At 49.9% G+C, this 20,572-nt stretch overlaps 1 protein-coding gene across 1 annotated transcript in view; it reads right to left on the minus strand.

Annotated features, from left to right (window-relative positions):
* LOC100656347 (guanylate cyclase D-like) overlaps positions 1 to 20,572 on the minus strand; it is a 41,841-nt gene that overhangs the window by 3,821 nt on the left and 17,448 nt on the right. Inside the window, 8 exon segments of the mRNA XM_064289516.1 lie at positions 1,624 to 1,709; positions 3,465 to 3,559; positions 4,649 to 4,747; positions 5,932 to 6,106; positions 12,276 to 12,468; positions 13,323 to 13,481; positions 16,091 to 16,095; positions 17,444 to 17,592. Coding sequence (XP_064145586.1) covers positions 1,624 to 1,709; positions 3,465 to 3,559; positions 4,649 to 4,747; positions 5,932 to 6,106; positions 12,276 to 12,468; positions 13,323 to 13,481; positions 16,091 to 16,095; positions 17,444 to 17,592 — 961 coding nt within the window.

The following is a 20,572-nucleotide window of genomic DNA, read 5'->3' on the forward strand; positions in this document are numbered from 1 at the left end:
GGCCCAGAGAGGAGAAGAGACTAAGGCACATCACCAGTGAGTGCCCAGGCCTGATCCCTGTCCTCATACCACACTGCTCCCCCAGCAAGCAGCCCAAGCAGAGACTGTCTGGAAGCTGAAGGACCTGGGCTAGTTAGAACCTGTCCATGAGCGCAAGCTCATTCTGCACCCAGGAGGCTGGTGTGCCCTTGTTTATAAGCCATCTGTGTGCTCTGTGCCCGGAGGCTCCTTTGTACCAGTGTCTGCTCATCCTTCCCCTTTTCCTCCCTTACTCACTGGGAGCCCCTCTGTGTGGGGCACTCAGGGATGAACACGGGCAATCTCTGCCCTCAGCATTGCTCTGCCTCAGTTCCTTGGGGTCCCGAGGCCAAGGGGCACTCTGACAGCCAGGCAGAAAGGAAATCGCTTCCTGCCAATAGCCCCTTGGAGGACTCTCAGCCCTGGTCATTTTCCCAAGACACATGTTTCCTCCACATTTCTCATCTTTGAGCAATAGGAAGGGGTCATCCGGAAATGCTGGTAGGAACCAGTCAGAAGTTCTGATGAAGGGAAAAATCTGGGCAGGGAGACAACGAGCCTGGACTCGGGTTTACACCCGAACACAGTCATGATGTGGGAGCCCAGTAGGGCCCTGCCCATCTCTGGGCTCAGCCTCCCCAGTGGTGGAATTAGCCCATTGGCCTCTGTGGTCCCCAAGGCCTTTCTCCTAGAAATGATCCTACGATTCTCACCAGCTGGCAGCATCTGTGCCCCTTGACCTCTGCCTGCTGTGGACTGTCCGGGTTTGGGTGGGAGGGTGTGAGGAAAAGCACTTTGGAGAAAAAATGCTATTGTTTCCCCAGCTCCACCCATGTTCCCCTTGGTGAGGGACAGGGGTCCCAAAGGACAAAGGGAAGAGCTGAACTGCCGGACAGGCACAAGTTCTCTGAGAGCTGGCTTCGTTTGGCCCCAAAATTGTGGGTGTTCTTTGATCTACAGATTTCTTGTCTGAGGAAATGATCTGAATGGTGACAAATGCACAGTGATACTTACCAACTCCTGACCTGTAATCAGCTCGGAAAACAAAGATTCTAAATGTTCAACATAAGGCAAGGCTGAGCAAACTGTGGTGCGCCCACAGGTTGCAATCCTGATGCAGTCACTGCGTGTGTTTGCGATGTGCTCTGAACGATATGGGAAGGTGCTCGGGACATTGAGTTGAGAACACAGATCACAATGTAAGATGATCTAAGCAGCATGAGCTCATCTGAGCCAAAGAGTTCAGAAACAGGCTGGAAGGAAACAGGCTGAAATGCTAACGTGGTTGTTTCTCAGGAATGGAAAGATGGCGATTGTTTTCATCTTGGAACAATTTTGAATTTTCCAAGTTTTCCACAGTTGCCAAGTGTCATGGGGTGAATGTGTTCTGCCTGTGGCAAGGATGTGAATTTTGGGGAACCTAAACTATGAGCAAATACATTTCTGTTTGTTAAAGCCACCCACTTGTGGTATTTCCATTATAGCAGCACTGGATAACTAAGACAGCATGTGATAATTTTATAGTCAGAAAAGTAACAAATATCAAATAATTAAAAAATAAATAAATAAAGAGTCCAGGCATTTGGGGAAATCCTTTTTACTCACCCAGGTTTGATGTCCAGAGGTGTAGGGAGGAGTCTGGGGAAGCCTGCCTTTCCTACCAGCCAGTAGGTTTCCTCTATGCCCTTCCCCTGACAGAGAGAAGAGGGAGGTGAAAGGCCTCTCCCCACCCAACCCTTCTCAAGCTAAAGCTCAAGGCCAGAGTTGCATGATTCCAACAGAGTTGCATGATTCAAGGAGCAGAGAGCCTGGAGCCAGGCTGCCTGGGTTCAAATCCTGGCTCTGCCACTTACTAGCTGTGTGACTTTGGCCAAGCTACTTCACTTCTCTGTGCCTCTGTTTCCTCAGTGCCTTAGAGAGTTCTTGTGGGGATCAAATGAGTTAATATCTGTTAGATAAATAAATAATGAAGTGTGAATTCCACAACCAGATCTGGGATATTAAGATTCCAGGATTCTGTGATCTGTGATTCTCTCCATCTATCACTATTCAAGGACCTGGTAGCCTCTCCTGTGATGGGAATACAGCTGCCTAGGGGCTAGGACATAAGGAGCACTGGGGTCAAGGCTGGTTGGTCTGGAGACTCCAGACCCCACCCCAGGCCAGAGCTTTCTGGAGATCCCCAGGTCAGCCTGAAGAGCCTGAAATCAGTTTTCTGCCCTCCTCAGCCCCTCTCTACCTCCCTCTCTGCCACCACAGTCCTCTATTCCTCAGGATTCCCAGTACTCGCTCCCCTAAACAAGACACACCTGCCCTGACTTATCCAGCTCACTTTCCCATAACCTTGGCCATTCAGAGCAAAAAAAAAAAAAAAAACCCGCTGCCATCGAATCGATTCCGACTAATAGGGACCCTATAGGGCAGAGTAGAACTGCCCCATAGAGTTTCCAAGGAGCGCCTGCTGGATTCAAACTGCTGACCTTTTGGTTAGCAGCCATAGCACTTAACCACTACGCCACCAGGGTTTCCATTCAGAGCAAAGGGTACCTGCCCTTGCAGGCTGTGTGACTACAGACAAGTTGTTGCCACACTGAAATGAGTCCCATGGGGCACTCAATTTCTGGAGCCCAGTCACAGCCCCAGGTCTCCACATGTCGGGGCTGTGCCAGTCCCCCTACCAGGCCTGAATGTAGCTGAGGAACTGGGGATGAGGGGGTTGGTTTGGAAGAAAAGGCTTTCACAGGAACACTGTAAAGTCACTTTTACCAAATGTTCACGTTAAAAAACAATGCAGAGGTTACCAAACCCAGCTCTGCCTTTGAGGTTCTCATGGACAAGTACAGCTCAACATTGTACCTACAACAAAGGGGGCTGGTCATGGGATAGAGGGTGGTGTCAGAGATGGCACGATAGTCATTGTTGGGGGAAAGGAGGAGGAAGGGTATTCTTGGGTCAGGAGCACCCTTAGTCTTGCCTGAACTACGGTTCTGAGGAATGAGTAGGAGCCCAATAGTGCTATGGAGAAGTCACGGGCTTTGGAGCCACCGGACCTGGGTTATGAGTTGTGTGACTTTAGACAAGTACATTGCGTCTCTGATTTAATTTCCTCCACTACAAAATGGGGACAGTCATCCTCTTTTCATGAGTGCTGTAAGTGACAAATACATGTTGCCCAGATAAGTTACCACAGGAAGTGATTTCTCTGTCCTGGCCCTTCTCCTCACAAGGAGCCAGATGAGGGAGTGGCTCTCAAGAAGAAATATTTCCTTAGGATTTGGGGACTTTGGGGAACAAAGAGGTCATATAAAGGTGATCAGCTCCATCCCCAACTCCAGGCAGGCATTTCCTGTAGCCACATTAATCAGATGAAAATCTACCCCTGCTGCCCACAGAAGCAGGACCCTTGTGGACTTCTCCCGAAAACCCCAGAAAACAAATTCTCTCACCTTTAGCTCAGTCTGACCTCTGATGTCAATTTTGTAACCTTCATCCAAGCTGAGCAGTGTTTGGACCGTGCCTCGGCTGACATGAATTCTGTATGCTGAGAAGAAAGGTAGTAATCAAGTCACTACCTGGTGGCAGCATACTTAGTGTTTGGTAAAATCATTAAGAGTCTATAGGACCCCCAGTTCCAACCAGTCAGATGCACAATTCTGATTCACAAAGCACCCTTCTCCTGGCCCTCTGGTCCCTTTAACAGATGGTCGGTCATTAAAATAGAGGCTCGGAGGAAAGCAAAGTGCATATATTGAGTGTTATGGGGAACTCAGAATAAAGTCAGAACCCCTAGTAACATAATTTCACTTGTAGGAAAGTCTCTGAAGACTGAGTCAGAGCAAAGAAGCAGTTTTCATTTTTCTTTTGAGAGCAGGACTCCCCACTGGGGCTGCCACACCTTGAACTGAACAACATCAGGGAGCACACAAACTATGCAACCAAAGTAGAGGCCCTAGGACCTCAACGTTTTCAGCTGCTCTAACCAAGTCATCACAGTGGCTTCTCCTGCCAGCAAGGACCTAAAGTGGCATTAAAAAAAAAAAAAACTGGAAAGTTTTCTTCATCATAAAGATGAGGAAACGAAAGCCTGACAGAAGAGCGCTTTCTTCAACACAGGGCTTCTAACCCATTTGTTCTGGTTTGAACCCCTGCTGAGAACTTGCATCTTTAACAAGTTCCCAGGCAGTGCTAATGCTGCTGGTTGGGGACAAATTCTGAGAACCACTGGTAGAGCAGTGATTCTCAGAACTTACTATACATAAGAATCAGCTGGGGATCTTGTTAAAATGTAGATTCTGATTCAGTATATCTGGGGTGGAACGAGTTGAAGCCCTGGTTCAAAGACACTAAGCAAGCCATTTGGAAAGCCAGGGCTCGGACCCAGGTTTCCTGCCTCGTGAGTCATTGCTTTCTCTACTAGTTTCCTCATGTGGTAATTGCAAAAACCTTATAAACAATTGAAAGGACCAATGACATGCATCATTTCCTTAAAGTTGCTTTATTGAAAACAAGAGTTCACTGCCACCCGGTGGTGATTTGGTTACTAAGCACTGTTTCAGGGGTTATTGAGAAACAGTAACTCCCCACCCCCACCCCCCAGCTCCCCAGTAGGATGGATGTGTGAAATACTCACGCAGCCCTGTGGACTCCATCTGGGATGCAGTGTTGACAGTGTCTCCAAAGAGGCAATACCTAGGCATAGTGAGGCCCACAACCCCTGCCGCACAGGGCCCTGAAACCCAAATGTGCTCAGTAAGCTCCAGCAGGTCCTGGACCAGAGAGGGGGTTCGATGACAGCCTTGTCTTTCCCTATCCCCACTGCCACTCCCCACCCCACATCCTGGACTCCAGCTTGGATGGGGATGGGGGAGGTGAGGATGAAGCTATGGAGTTTCCCTAACGTGCAGAGAGAAGGTAACACCTGTACCAGGCTCTGGATTGGAACACAGATGAATCAGAGCCAGTCCCTGCCCTTGGGGAGCAGCCAGCCTGGTGGAGGGAGACCTGTAAACTGTGATCACTGCTGTGATGAGGGAAGTGCCAGGGCTGTGCTAGTCTGGAAAGTGGCCTCTGACCCAGCCCAGAAGAATTCCTGGAGCCAATGCATGAGCTGTGTCTAGAAGGATGAGAAAACAGGTGGGCAGGGAACAGCAGGTGCAAAGGCACAGAGGCACGGAGCCCACGTGTCTATGGGAAATAGCAGGCAGCACATGGTGAGTATGGATGGAGAGCCAAACAGGGAGTGATGGGAGATGAGGTTGGAGAGGTAAGCAAGGGCCTTTGAGGCCACCTGGGGGAGCTTGGACTTTATTCTGTAGGTGAGGGGAACCGTATAGGGTCAGGGCATGAGAAGGATATATTAGAGACCCTGAGGTCTCTCCCAGACCCACCCCAGCAAACATTTAGTTTTTTGCATGACCACAGAAGGTTTCTATCCTGCCTTTTACTGCAAACTATCAGTTCCTCAACATGGACTTAGACACTCTTTACAAATGCTGAGACCAAAAAAAAAAGAGATTTGAATCTGAGCATTGCAGATTCTTTGATTTATAACATCTTAGAACCTCAAAATCGTTCTTTTTTTTTTTTCTAGCGTAGATTCTAGCTATGCAGCTCAGCCTCAGATGGGTGCCCCAATGTCCAGACCACGGGGAGGGGGGAGTAGTAGAAATCCCCATGGCGGCCACTCAGCCAGACCACCTTCTCTGAGCTTCTAAAGCTGACATCAAGCCCTCCACTTGCCTGTTGCCTGCATCTGTCTTTCAGTTGACTCCAAACTGGGAAGGAAAGTGTGGTGTCATAGAGTTTTAGAATCTAAGAATTCCAGGAACATGTAATTGGGGGTACCCCAGCCAATGCCCCAGGGAGGGTTGGGGCACTGGTCTGGTGCATCGCTCCGTGGTTCCCAGTCCATACCTGAGTGCACGCCAACCCTGACACAAATGGGCACGTCAGGTGTGTGCCTCCTCTGGAAGCCACCCACAGAGCTGAGGATGTCCAGGGCCATGTTGGCGACCTCAGCCGCGTGCTGGCTTCCGTTGCACTGAGGCAGCCCCGATGCTACCATGTAGGCATCCCCAATGGTCTCCACCTATAAACCACAGCCTTCACTGTCCAGCACAAGAACATGTCCTCTCAGGTCTGTCCCATGTCCCACACAAGGCCACTTTTCGGGAGCCCCGAACCTACCCCTGAGGTCTCCAGCCCACAGTGCCTTCTCTACCAGGCCTCCAATTCCAGACACATTAGCAATGTCTGAATTTTCACGTTTCAGATCACCTTTGTCACCTTTGTATTGCAGATGACCATGGTCTTTCTCATCTCCTCTGCCCCCACCCACCCCAGCCAACCTGGGTTCCTTGTCTGCACAATGCTGCAGAGACAAACCGGGGCTTCATCTGGAGAAAAGCGCAGATATATTAGATACCTCCCGATTTCCAAACCCCATTGGTCCTTCAAAGTGTACTGGAAAGAATATAGGTTTTGGAATTCAGATGCGGGTTCAAAACGTGGCTCTGCCATTGACCTTGGGCAGACCACTTCACCTATGTGAGTCTCAGTTGTCTCTTCGACAGGATTAGAGAGAAAGCATCCAAGCACATCATGGATGCTGAATAAATGGAGGCCACTGTCTTTATCATCAGCAGCATCATTTTTATCATTTCTCATTATTTCTTTGGCTAGTGATTTTAGAGAAGACAGAATCCCAGAATCTTAGAATTGGAAGGAACTTTAAAGGCCACCCACCCCACCTCCCCCAGCCCCAGCCCCAGCCCCAGCCCCAGTGGCTGTCCTGACCTGCTCACACCCCTTTGATAGGAAGGCCCCTCCTTCTTGGGGTGGCCACTTCTCTCTTTAGACAACTCTCATTTTCAGAAGTTGAGTTGAAATCTGCCTCTCACCTGCTGTTTCCAGTTCTGCCTCCTACACTTAGTCCACAAAACTTTCCTAAGCACCTTCTTTGTTCCAGGGCCTCTTTCAGGTGCTGGGGACACAGATGTGAATGAACCATGGCCTTCTCCCCTGCCGCAGGCCAGTTCAGCCAAGGTGAAGCCTGCAACTCTACCCCTTCCGCCTCCCCGCAGCCTTTTCCTCTCCAGGCTAAAGAGCCCCAGCTCCCGCTCTGCCCCTCCTACAGCCACCACATCCCAGCAGGCCCCCATGTCTGTGAAGCACAGCCTCCCCTCTGGCACTTCTCTCCTTTAGCACCTGGTGGGCAATAATAGCAGTGCTTCCCCTGCCTACAGGGGGTGCTGTAGTTCAATAAATCCCCTTCACACAATGTTCACAGACTATGCCCTACTGCCTGCACTTCAGCCTCTCCATCACCTAAGCCATCCTGTACCCCACCTCCAGGAAGTTATCTCCCCTAATCATGTCCAATCCTGCTCAGATACTTGATTGCTCTGGTCAGTGGCTGAAAATGCATACCCAATGGCCTGACGTTCAAGGGCCTCCATGACGTGCGGCCTTTCCTGACTTCCTTCCCAACAGCTGCCCATGACTCCCCACACTTCAGCCAGACCAGAGCCTTTTTCCTCCCCATTCGCCACAGCCACACTCAGTGCTTGCTCCCTCCAGGTCTTGATCAAGTGGTCCTTCTGCCTAAAATGCTCCCCCAGGCTCTGTCTGTTGCAATCCCATCCCACATCTCACAGGCTGTCATTTGATCTAGTCCATGAAACCTTCCCAGTCACCAGCAGGGAGAAAAGATGCTCTTTCTCAGGGCCATGACCACCATCTCCCTCCTGTCGCCTGCTGCTATTGTCCCTCCAGCATTTGTAGGGTGGCAAGAATGTGATGGGGTGTGGGTCAGGGTTAGCCTCACTTTGGAAATTTCTGCCGAGAAGAAAGATTTTCCATTCCATGCCCCTGGAGGGAAAAATATGAGAGACCCCTGCCTTTCCTTCTGCCTCTTGCTTCTCCCCACAAGAGGAAGAATGCCTTATTTAACCGGCAAGATTTGGAAGAGGGACTAAGTGCTCTCTAAATACTTTTATATCACTTCTTAGGTACCAGACACCCTTCCAAACCCTTTACAGTATTAATTCGCTAAATCATCCTAAGACTTCTGTGAAAAACCAAAAACCTATTGCCATCGAGTCGATTCCGACTCATAGCCACCCTGTAGGAGAGTAGGACTGCCCCACAGGGTTTCCGAGGAGCTGCTGGTAGATTCAAACTGCCGACCTTTTGGTTAGCAGCTGTAGCTATTAATCGCTGCGCCACCAGGGTTCATCTGTGAGGTTGGAACTATTATTATTGCCATTTACAGATGAGAACTGGCCAGAGAGGTTAAGTCCCTTGCCAAGGTCACAGAGCATAGTTAGAAAGTGATTTGAACTTGATTAGCCCAGCCCTAGAGTCCTCTGATGTATGCGGCTTGAGCTCATTTTCTCTTTTAGGGAAGATTTACCTGCCACATGGAGTTTTTGCTCTGCTTGTGTCCTGCACATTGTCAGCATGCATGCATTAGGGCCTGGACTTGCCTTCTGGAAGCAGCTCTGGAGACCTGCTGCTCTCTGGTCCTGCTACTGGCCAGGCAGGTGTGCAGCAGTGATTCGGGGGCAGTGTACCTGCTGTGGGGCCCACCTCTGCCTCAGATGAGTGCCCCAGGGTCCAGACTAGGTGGGGAGGAGGGGGAGCAGAAAGCCCCACGGTGGCTCTTCAGCCAGACCACTTTTCCACGCTGTTCAAGCTGACATCTAGCCCTCCACCTTCCTAATGCCTGCGTCTCTCAGTTGGCTTCTACCTAGAAGGGAGAATGTGGTGTTATTAATCATGCCCTCTGCATCCCCTAAAGACAGAAAGATGACCAGGGCACAGGCCCTGCTCTCTAGCAGCTCAGGCTCAAAGGCGATGCTCTCAAAGATGCCTGTCACAGTGGATGCTCTGCCACAAGAGTGCCCTGGCCCCTTGTCAAAGGTGTGACTCCCAGTGCAGACTGAGGATGCAGTCTGAGCAATAGCAACAGCAAAAGTGTGCATATCAGCAGACACAGATGTGAATTCTAGCTCCACCACTGCCTTGCTGTGTGACCTTGGGCCTGTCATTTACCCTCTCTGAGCCTGTGTCCTTGTCAGTACAGTGGGGCTAATAATCCATCCCTCTGAGGGGCCTTGAAAAGGTGAAATGAGATACCTTATGAAAATCCCTAGGCCTAGCCAGCACTCTTCACAACTAATGCCAGTGCTTTTCCCTGCTGTGCTTTCAGGGGAGGCCTCTGTCCCCGGCACATGGCAGGTGCTTGACAGGATCTTGGTGAATGAATGAAGGACAGCACTTTCCCTAATCTTCGGAACAATCCTAAGCAACGGGCACTTTGATCCCAGTCTTAGAATGGGGAACCTCAGACCCAGAGAGGCAGAGTGAGTTGCCCAGGCTTGCGAGGCAGAATGGCCAGGGCAGGACTGAAGGGCAGGGTAGATCTCTCCTCTCCCAAAGCCCACAGGGGCTCGGCTCTGGAGCTATGTCCATAAAAGTGCTCACTCAGCGAGTACTGCGATGGATTCGCAAACCCCTGCACAACCAGGAAATGATTGCCTGGCTGCCTCCCAACCCAGACTGGATTAAAGAGCAGTAACCAGATCCCGTTGGGGCTGGAGGGGAAACCGAGGCGGCCGGTGTGAGTGATGAGAGACTTGCTCATACATCATGAGGAGCAGGCCTCCTGTTTCTCCACATCTGGAGGGGTGTGCGGGCCTTGTTTTCTTTCATTTCACTCTGCCAGAAAGATGCAGACCTCTTGGCCAGAGTTCAGAGCACTTCAGAAGGCGTGATTCAGAGCTGGGAGGCACACATGTGTGAGAAAAGATTAGCAGGGGAGGAAGAGACAAGGCTAGGAGTGACTCAGGGGCAGATCAAAGCTGTGGGGCTCAGCGAGACAAGATGAGGAATCTTTTCTTGGGGCCTGTGGGGCCTGGGTGGCTCTGGAGGCAAGAGGGAAACTCAGCCAGCACCAGAGACAACGCCTTGGAACTGCAGGGTGGGGTGGGAAGATGGGATCCTGAACATGGAATCAGCGGGAAGCTCATCCTTGGAACGCTGGGGGCTCAGGACACCATGGGCCACGTTGGGCAGTGTGGTGGAGTAGACAGAGCAGGGCCGTGGTGTGGACATTCTGAGTTCCCTGTTCTAGTTCTGCCGCCTACCAGCTGTGTGACCTCGGGCAAGTTACATCCCTCTCTGGGCCTCAATGTCCTCCTTTTTCAGTTAACGTGTATTTGCTGAGGACCTTCTATGTGTTGGACACTGCCAGGCACTGCAGACAGAGTGGTTTAGGGTGGAAGCCATAAAGTGTAGAGGTGCTATTCAGAGGAACTTATGAGAGCATCAAACAGAAGCTCTGGTAGGTCAAGGAAGCTAACCTGAATCCAGAAAGACCACCAGGAAGGACCTAGGCGGAGAGACGGAAAACAGTTCCAGGTGGTGGGAACAGCATGTGCAAAGGCCTGGTGACTAGAGAAAGCAAAACCTGCCTGCAGAGGGGGCGTTGCCAAAGATGCAGATGGAAAAGCGGGCAGGGCCAGCTCCTGGAGGGCTTGTGGGCCGCTATGAGCCTCTGGCTTTATCCTGAGGGCACGCATGGTGAGATGCAGTAGGGTGTGTGATCTTGGCACAAGAATGCCCAGGTTCAAATCTAAGATCCACTTATATCACCTCAGTTTCCTCATCTATAAATTAGGGGTAACATTACCCACCTCATAGATTGTTATGATGATTAAGGGTAATATACATAAAGCTCTTAAGTCAACTTCTAGTATAAAGTAAGCACTAGGAAGTGGTGGTGGTGGTTGTTGTTGGGATAATGTAAGTAATGCTGTTAGCAGAGTACCTGACATCTCACAGTGTTAGCTCTCTCCCTGAAACATCCTGCCCAGGCGTCCCTTCCATCCTGGCTGCAGCCCTCGGCCCTGGTGCTCACCTGCCCCTGCCTCCTTGGAGGGTTGTGGCTGGAAGGGGGCTGGCGGGTCACAAACAAAGGCTAAGGACAATAGAACTGAAAGCAACTGTTGCCTGGGACCTCCTTCTCCACCTCCTCAGCTGTGTCCAAAACTAACCCATGCCCTCAGCTCTTGGATCAGAACAAGGTGCAGGGTCGGGGTGAAGAAAGTCCCCAAACCAGGGGGCAGAGCTGAAGAGTAGAGGGCAGGAGCTTATTCACCTTCACTACCTCTCAGTTGACCTAGCACTCCGCATGGGGGCTAGGACCCTCCCTCTATTCTGTGAGCCCACCAGGACTGGAGCCATTCCTGCTTTACAGATAGGGAAACAGAGGCCCAGAGAAGGAAAGCCATTTGCCCAAAGTCACACAGAAGCTGGTGTCCAGGCTAGTGGCCCAGGACTGAGAGGTGTGGAGGGCCTAGATCATGGATGGTCTTGACAGCTCCACACAGTCCCCTGCTGCCCTCACCAGTGTCCCCACCTGTCCTCCCACTGGCCCACTTCATGCTGAGCCACCATAGCCCAACCAGCTTTCCTCTGGTCATCACTCTCACTGTGGGTTGTCATCATCCTTTATCTACAGGACTGAGAGCTCTTTGAGGGAGCCCTTGCCCAGCGTAGGATCTGGTACAGAAAAGCCAGTCAATAAAAGTTTTTTAAAAGGCATAGATAGATGGACACATGGATAGATGGACAAAGGACAAATGAACATTATGGTCAATTAATTGCAGAACAGACTACGGCTCTCCCTCCTCCATTCATGCCCTTTGCAATGTAACTCTGCAGCTCCTCCCATCAAGAGGTGGGGTTTATTTCCCCACCCCTTGAACCTGGGCTGACCTAATGACTTGCTTTGACCAATAGAATACATCAAAATAGCACAGTGTCCAGTCCCAGCTTAAATTTCAGGAGGTATGTGTGCTTCTGCTCTCTCTCAGAACCCTGCCACCACCGTGTAAACCATCTTGGCTGGAGGTTGAGAGACTGGTGAACCAGGGCTGAGTTGTCCCAGTCGAGTCCCCAGAGATCTAAGAGAGCCCAGCCAAGATCGGTAGAGCTGCCTACCTCACCCACAGCTGACCACAGATGCATGAGTAAGTCCGTCTGAGTCCAGGAGAATTTTCCAGCTGACCCACAGGTTTGTGAGCAATAATAAATGCTTACTGTTTTAAGTCTCTGGGTTTTGAGCTTGTTTGTTACACAGCAATAGCTAACTAATACAAACACACAAATAAATAAATAGAAGTAAATGTACAAGAGCACAGAAATAGTAGGGAAGGAAGGATGGGTGGATGCCAGCCTCCTAGTATCCTCACCTTATATACATCATGGCTGGGCAGGACAGTGTCAAACAATGTGTAGAGGTCACTGAGCAAGCCTACCACCTCTATGGGTTCACTCAGGGCTGAGATCGTGGTGAAACCCACAATATCACTGAAGTATATGGTAACCTGGTCAAAGTACTCTGGCTCCACAGTTGCCCCCATTTTCAGAGCTTCAGCCACAGACCTGAAGGGATGGGAGGGGCCAGAATCACAAGATGGAAGGATCTGTTCTTTACAGTTTGGAGGTGAGGGAGAGATATTTGGAGGGAAAATCCTGGGTTGGGCATTAGGGGACCTAGGACAAGTGCCCTGGTGTGCTGGCTGCCCTTACACAAATGCTTGTCCCTCTCTGGACATTTTTGTTGTTGTTGGTTGCCGTCGAGTCATTTCCGACTCTTAGTGACCCCATGTATGCAGAGTAGAGCTGCTCCATGGGTTTTCCAAGGTTGTGACCTTTTGGAAGCAGATCGCCAGGCAAGTTTTCCAAGGTTCCTCTGGATGTGTTCGAACCACCAACCTTCGTGCTAGTAGTCAAGCACTTAACCATTTGTACCACCCTGGGACTCCATCTCCAGACATTACTTCCTCTAAAGTGAGATGGGGACATTGTGACCTCTCCTTGCTCCTAAAGGTATAAGACCACAGAAGTTCAATATTTGGGTGCCCAGCATAGTGCCTAGTATATGACAATTGTTGGGTGCCCTCAAGTCAATTTTGACTCATAGCAACCCCATGTGACAGAGTAGAACTGCCCCATAAGGTTTTCTAGGCTATAATTTTTAATGGGAGCAGATCACCAAGTTTTTCTCCCATGGAGCCACTGGGTGGGTTCAAACCACCAACCTTTTGGCTAGTGGCTGAGACTTAACCGTTGTACCACCAGGGCTCCTTAGCACATGATAAGGGCTCTATAAAAATATGTTGTATAAATAAGCAATGAATGAATTCGTGGAGCCCAGATTTACTGAGCACCTGCTATTTTCTGGGTCCCATGCTCAGAGCTGAGACTAGTCACATCAAGTCCCAAGGACCACTCACGGAGGCAGCATCTGAGAGAGCAGCCTTTCTGTCTTCTGCCTCTCCAGCTCCAGCTCCTCAGTTCTCTCCTGGATCAGGTCCTCCAAGTTCTGGGAATACTTCTCCAGCATCCGTAGCACAGAGTCAGCAAAACTAATTTTCTTGCCTTGGTTGATGCTTCTGAACCGAAAATGGAACAAAAATCCCAGTTTATTCATGAAGGTCAGCACACTAGGGCCTGATCTGGGGTCTGGGGCCACAGAAGTGAACCAGCCATAGTCCCTGCCTGGGGAAGCTGGGGTGTGCTGGGAGCAGATGAGTAAATAGACAGGAGGATGACAGCTCTGATGAGGGAAAAACACAGGTGGCTGTGAGGAGGGTGGAGTAGTTCTGTGTGGGGAGGGTAGCAGGGAGAGGACTTAACAAAGGAGCCTGTGCCCAGCACATTACCATTTGCAAACATGAAACCCTATTGTACTGATTCTCACAACACTGGAATAGGCCTTCTTTGTTTTTCAGAAGGATGGATGGATGGACGGACGGACGGACGGACGGACGGATGGATGGATGGATGCATGGATGCATGGATGGATGCATGGATGGATGGATGCATGGGTAAATGAATGGAAGGAAGAAATGGAATATATGTAGATTACATATATGTATATATAAATGATGTTTCTATTTTTACTTCTCTATCTATTCCTCCCCTTGTCCCAAACATTTTTTAAGCACTAAGAAAAGTAAAAGTAGTACTACAAAATAGGAGCCCTGGTGGCACACAAACGGAAAAGTTCTCGGTCGATAACTGAAGGATTGGCGGTTCTAACTCACCCAGTAGCTCTAGAGCAGAAGAAAGACCTGGCGATCTGCTTCCACAAGGATTAAAGCCAAAAAAAACCCTATGGGACAGTTCTAATCTGTTACATGGGGTCACTGTGAATAGACAACAACTCGACAGCACCCAACAACAGCAATGCTATGAAACAAAATAACATATGTAAGCTCACTGGGACCAAAGGAGAGTAAAGGTAAAATAAATAAATAAATAGTCAACCCAGGAGTAAGGTCTGTACACAAAATGCATGGTAGAATGTGGGCACAATTTTGCATCTAATCTTCTTAGCAGCAAAGCAAAGAGGGAAATATAAATTACACAACACATGGTATCCATGAGAAGATGGAGCATGAAACCAGTTGCCTAGAAGAAACCTAACTAGTGCTGGTACTGAGCAGAAAGAAGTACCTCTCTCAGGTCTTCATATGACCACACTTAATGTGTAGTCGTGAGTTAACCTCCAACAATCTAACAGGGAACACAGCAGTGGCTTTCCTAGGGAGACTTACTACAACCTTCCCAATGCGGTTTGCACGTTCCCAAAGTGCAGTCAGTAAAGAAGCAAATCTATGATGGTCAAGGTGAAGGGCTCCATACCTGTCTTAATTCCTCTGGAGCACACGCATACATGTGCACATACATGTGGGTGTGCATATATGTGCATGCAGGCATGCCTGTGCATAGCCAATCTCCGTCAATGTCTGCGAGGTGGGGAGTAATAGCAGCCCCTGGAGTACAGCTATTTCATATTGCCCATTAAAGGCAGAGACACAGGCTTTAAAGGCTAGCTGCCAACCTTGAGAAGCCAGCAAGGACATGAAACTGGCTCCAAGGCTACCTCTGTATGGAGAGTCACCATTTTATAAAGGAAGAGACAGAGGCTCTGAGAGGTCAAATAACTTTCCAAAGACCACATAGTGGTGGAACTGAGTTTCAAACTGAGGTCTTTTATAAATTAATTTTATAACCAGACACCCAGCTGATTATTTTTTTCATTTGGAATGACTTTTCCATTGCTTCTTTGGGGTTGCTGAGGAGCACCATCACAGGATCTACAAATAATGATCATTTTCTTCCTCCTTCCCAATACTCATTTTCTTATCTAGTTGCATTGGCGAGTGATCCAGAGCACTGTCAAATGAACATAAACCCTATTCTTTTGACTTCAAAGTCAGTGCTCTTCTGTACCCCACTCATTACCTCCTTCTTGGAGAACTTTTTTTTTTTTTTTTTTTTAAATTAGTTATCTCATTTGATGGTCACATCAAGATGGAGAGTTCAGCCAGGGTTAGTCTTTCCAGTCAGCATATAAGGAGGTTGAAGCTCAACAGAGCAATTAACTTGCCCAAAGCCAAATAGTGGGTAAGTGGCAGAGTAGATTTGAATCTAGGCATTCTGACCCTTAGTCTCCCCAAAGTGTGACGAAATTCCCACCTTCTACAACCTATGACCAAGGAGGACCCATTGCTGTCGACTCAATTCTGATTCATTTCGACCCTATAGGACAGGGTATAACTGCCCACAGGGCTTCCAAAGCTGTAATCTCTATGAAAGCAGACTGCCACGTATTTCTCTCGCAGAGTGCCTGGTGGGGTTCGAACAGCCGACCCTTAGACCAGCAGCCAAGCACTTAGCCACTGCACCACCAGGGCTCCTTTCCCACCTTCTACCTGCTGAGTATATCTTGTGCCCACCTCAGACTTCTTTGCCATTGAGCTTTAGGTAGGGATCTTTCCCACAGCGAGCCCTCACTCAGGGCAACAACTTCCTTAATCACCTGCCTGGCCATTGCCAGTCTCTGACCCTTGGAATCATTCCAGGCTGGTATTTTAAAAACTGGTTGTTGACAGAAAATCCAGAGTGGAAAGGAAGAGTGTGCTTTCGCATCATAGGGAGAGCAGCTAAAGGTCTCATAACAATGTGTGCATAAACTTTTGCATGAGAAAATAACTTGAACTGTAAACTTATAATTAAAGCACAATAAAAAAAAACTGGTTGTCAAACAATAGTTTAGCTTAATTAGTTAATTGGTAAAGAACATCTGCCTTGAGCATTGTGCTCTTTTAAAGAACTATCTACATGTGATCAAGCTGACAACAACTTGGAAGGCTAGAGAGGAAGCCTAGGGGGCAGTGAGTTTATGTTCATGGGGGAGGAGCAGTTGGGGGGTAGGATGGTGAGAATGGTCGCACCGTTTGAAGAATGCAATCAATGTCACTGAATTTTACATGTAGAAAGTGTTGGATTGGTGTATGTTCTGCAGTATACATTTTCAACAACAACAACAAATTGTTAAAAAAGAAAGAACTGGTTGCTAACCCTAGCTCTGCCTCCCACCCTCATGGTGACAGCCTAGAGCTCATTCACTCTGAGGTCGAGATTTCTCATCTGCGAAATGGAGACACCATCCCCTGATGCAGAGCCAAGGTGGACAGGTGATGTGGAAAGAAAGGGGACATGGGAAGGCTTTTGAAGACACCTGTGGGTTCCACGCTGTCTGCCTTCCTTCCTCTCAGTCCCCCAACCCCTGTCTGTACACCCCCTCCCTCTCACTGAGCCTCTCCTTGGCAACGTTCCCACTGTGGCTGGGGAGTGGAGGGCAGGAGGGGAGGCACGAAGACGTCACCTCAGGCTTGATGGGTTGGCCCTGTGGGAGCCATTAGCCAGCTCGGTCAGGCCTACATACTCAACCACCACGCCACAGACTTGTACAGAACTGCTTTACCCCTCCCACTGCAATCCCCAAGGCAGGCTTCGGGGGCCAGTCCCCCTGACAACTTCCACTCACTGACTCAGGGAACTAGCACTGTCTCCACAGCCATAGTGGCCTCTGCTGTGATACCAGGAGGCGCAGTACAGGGTGGGGACTCCCAGCACCAGCTCTGCAGACAGACAAAACTGGGTTTGGATCCAGCCTTGCCTTTTACTCCCTCGGTTACCTTGGCAAGTCCCCTCACCTCTCCGTGCCTCAGTTTCCTCTCTTGTAAAGCCCAGATAATAACCATGGTTCTTCACAGGGTTGTCATGAGGATTGAATGAAGCAAGCACAACACTTAGCCCAGGGTCTGGCTCCCAGGAAGGCTCTCGACAAACGTTCCTGGAATCTGTGACTCTGAGAAACCTTTCCTCAGAGGGTAGAATGAGAACCCTGTCCTCAGGGGCCCCTCAGGGGTAATGGTGCTGTTACCCCCTTACTGCATAGAGCTTCTAGGCCCCAGGGAAAGCGTGGGGCTCCCACCCAGGAAAGCAAGGTAAAACGATCACCCTTTCTTGTGAGCACCCCAGCTCCTTCTGGAGCTCTAACCTGGTTGTAGATCTGGTCCAGGCTGGGTCTGTCCTCCGGAGCCTCCTCCCAGCACTGCTCCATCAGCTGAATGCACTCAAGAGGGCCATGGTCGGAGTTCACCAGGGGCCGGCACAGGGGAGGGGGAGATGCCACCCTCCTGATGATTTCTGCAACAGACACTAATGGGGGTGGTGTGCCACAGGTTGTCAGGAGGGCTCATGGGAGGGGTTGGCCTCGAGCCCTCAGAGGAAGAGCAGAGAAGGCTAATGGGGGTGCAGTGATGACCCTTTAGGACACTCCTTGACCCCTCTGTTCTGTGTCCACAGGGTGAGGCGGGTCAGTGGACTCACGGTTGCCACTGAGCAGCTGCTCTCCTTGGATCTGCCCCATGGTGTGGCCAGGGGATGGGTCACAGAGCTGGGTTCGAATTCTGAATCTGCCACCACCTTTCTATGAGATGGTGGACCAGACAAGGACCTCTCTGAGCATCAGTCTTACCATCTGTGAAATAAGCTTAATAAACTTGGCCTTCTTGGGAGGGCTTCTGAGGGGGAAGATGATGGATGGTAGGTGCCTGGTACCTAGTCGGCTTTTCCCCATGCCCAGGCCTTGCCCCAAGTGTCTGTGCTGTCCACTAGCCCTGCCACCTGGAGACTTTGTGGTACCAACTCCCCCCAGGTGTAGTAATATTGTCTACTTATCATCATTATTTCCCCAAGAGAACCCCTTCCATAGACCTTTCTGTCCCCACCCCGGGTGGCAAAGACCACCAGACTAAGTCAAGGTCAGATAGACCAGTGTTCTAGTTTTGGCTGTGGTACTTGTCATCATCCTGTGTCTCAGTTTCCCCACCTAACAAATGATGGAAACAACCTCTACCTTGGAAAGTTGTTGGGGTGTCTGGGTGAGCTGAGAGATTCAAGAGTGCACTGGGAAGAAAAGAAGGAAGTCAGGCACTGGAACCAGCTCAGGCTTTGGAGTTAGTTGGATCAAGATGGGACTTCTAGATTATCCGATTACATTCTGTACAAGTTATGTCACCTTTCTGAGCTTCCATTTCCATAAAGTGGGCATGATAATAGTACATACCTTATAAAGTTGCTGTGAGGAGTAACTGGTTAATCTCCTCTGAGAAGGGAGTGATGGTGGGGAGGAGGATCATGGGTGAGGAGGATCACGGCCTTAGGGCCAGTGAAGGAAAACTTCTTTCCAGATTTCAATTCCGTTCCCATTCCTTTGTTGGCCTCCTTGTTGGATGCAGTGCATGGGCCCTGTCCCATTTTACAGACAGAAAACTGAGGCTCTTTGGATTAAAGTGGATCGCCCACAGCCACCTGGCTGGTAAAAAACAGACACTAGAGTCCCTGGGTGGTGAAAGGTTGGCTGTTCAAATCCACCCAGAGGCTTCTCAGAAGAAAGAACTGGCAATCTACTTCCAAAATGTCACAGCTATTGAAAACTCTATGGGGCACAGTTCTACTCTGCCACACACGGGGTCGCCATGAGTCAGAATCGACTCAGTGGCATCTGGTTTGGTTTTTGGTTGGAACTATACCTGATCTCCCCGGCCTTCACGATTTCCAAGGACCTCCGAGTCAGGGGTCTGGAAAGCTGTGTTTGCTTACCAAGGAGTGTGCGCAGATGGAACCAATAATACATCACGCACACACGACAACTTTTCAAAAGTATGTGGATGGTATTGTGATGAATAAAATACAAATCCATTCCAAAGTGTTGCTGATTCCAGAGCAGATTTTGTCGCTGAGGATTTTCTCAGTCAGCGGGTATTAAAAGTCAAATAGTAGCACGTGAGGCTTCAACCTTCTTTGACATTACTACAGAGTTCTCTTTTGCAAACACTCGGGGAAGCACCACCGCAGGCCAGGCCAGGTCTCGTGTTCCCCCGCAGTGCCCCGCTGGCTGTCCACACCCCATGCATCACAGTGACTGATCGGGCACACTGACAGAGGAGGCCGCAGATCCCACTCCGCAGGGCCTGGCAGGGCTCCAGGAGGGTCTCCCAAGGTTGACTTCAAGAGATTTTAGGGGCAAGAGCACTGAGCTTAGATCAGGGGATTTCAGCTCAAGTCGCTGCTTCGTTGGTAAGAAATCCCTTCCCCTTGCTGAGCCTCACTCAACTGATCTCTGAAAAGGGCACAGTTGCCCACCTCGCAGGGTTGTCACAAGGCTCCAATGGAATAACATGTATGAAAGTGCTTTGGAAACTGCAAAGTGCCATCCACATTAAAAAAAAAACCCAAACCCACTGCCATCAAGTCATTTCCAAGGCTGTAAATCTTTATGGAAGCAGACTGCCACAGCTTACTCACTCAAAGTGGCTGGTGGGTTAGAACCACTGACCTTTCAGTTAGCAGCCAAGCGATTAACCACTACACCACCAGGGCTCCTCGCCATCCACATACAGGATCTTAAACCACTGTTATTTCTAAGAGCAAGCAGGGTCTGCCCCCAAGTGGGAGAGTCAGGAGAGAGCCTGGGATTCCCATTAGCATATCCCTCAAACCAACCAGGCACTAATGCATTTCACTGAATCCTTACCACTACCCTGGGAGGCAGGTACTAGGGACCACATTTTACAGATGAAGAAATTGAGGCTCAGAGCCTAAAAGGAACTGGTCCAAAGTCATGCATAAATGAATGTGGAGCTGGACTCAGGTCAGTGTCCTCGAGGCTTGTGCTCTTAACCCTGCCCCCCTGTGGCCAGGAAACCACACCCCAGGAAGCTGCAGGCCCTGAACCGACAGCACAATCCAAGGATCGCCAGAGGGCTCTGGGCCTGGGTCCCTGCACCCAAAGCCTGGTGGAGCCCCAGGCTGGAGGGCCTTGGACTAGCCACATGGCTTGCAGATCCCATCTGGCTGCTGCTTCCCTCTCTCAGCAGGCAGCTGTGGGAGAGGAAACACTCCACGTGAGGAGTGCCGAACCTGTGGCCTGATAAAGCCCCCTTGCCTTCCACTTCATAAATTTGGGGTCTGGAATGCTCGTTATGCACTGACAGTGCTCTGGTGGATAAGAGAAGTGGGGCCGGGCCTCCTTGTGAGTTTAAGATAATCCACTGGGGCTGGGAAGGGGACAGTGGGCTCAGCTCTGTCCTTGCCCCATGCTGTGGGCTTAGAAGCTAGGGTA

This window comes from Loxodonta africana, chromosome 7 (assembly GCF_030014295.1).
Source record: "Loxodonta africana isolate mLoxAfr1 chromosome 7, mLoxAfr1.hap2, whole genome shotgun sequence".
NCBI lineage: Eukaryota > Metazoa > Chordata > Mammalia > Proboscidea > Elephantidae > Loxodonta > Loxodonta africana.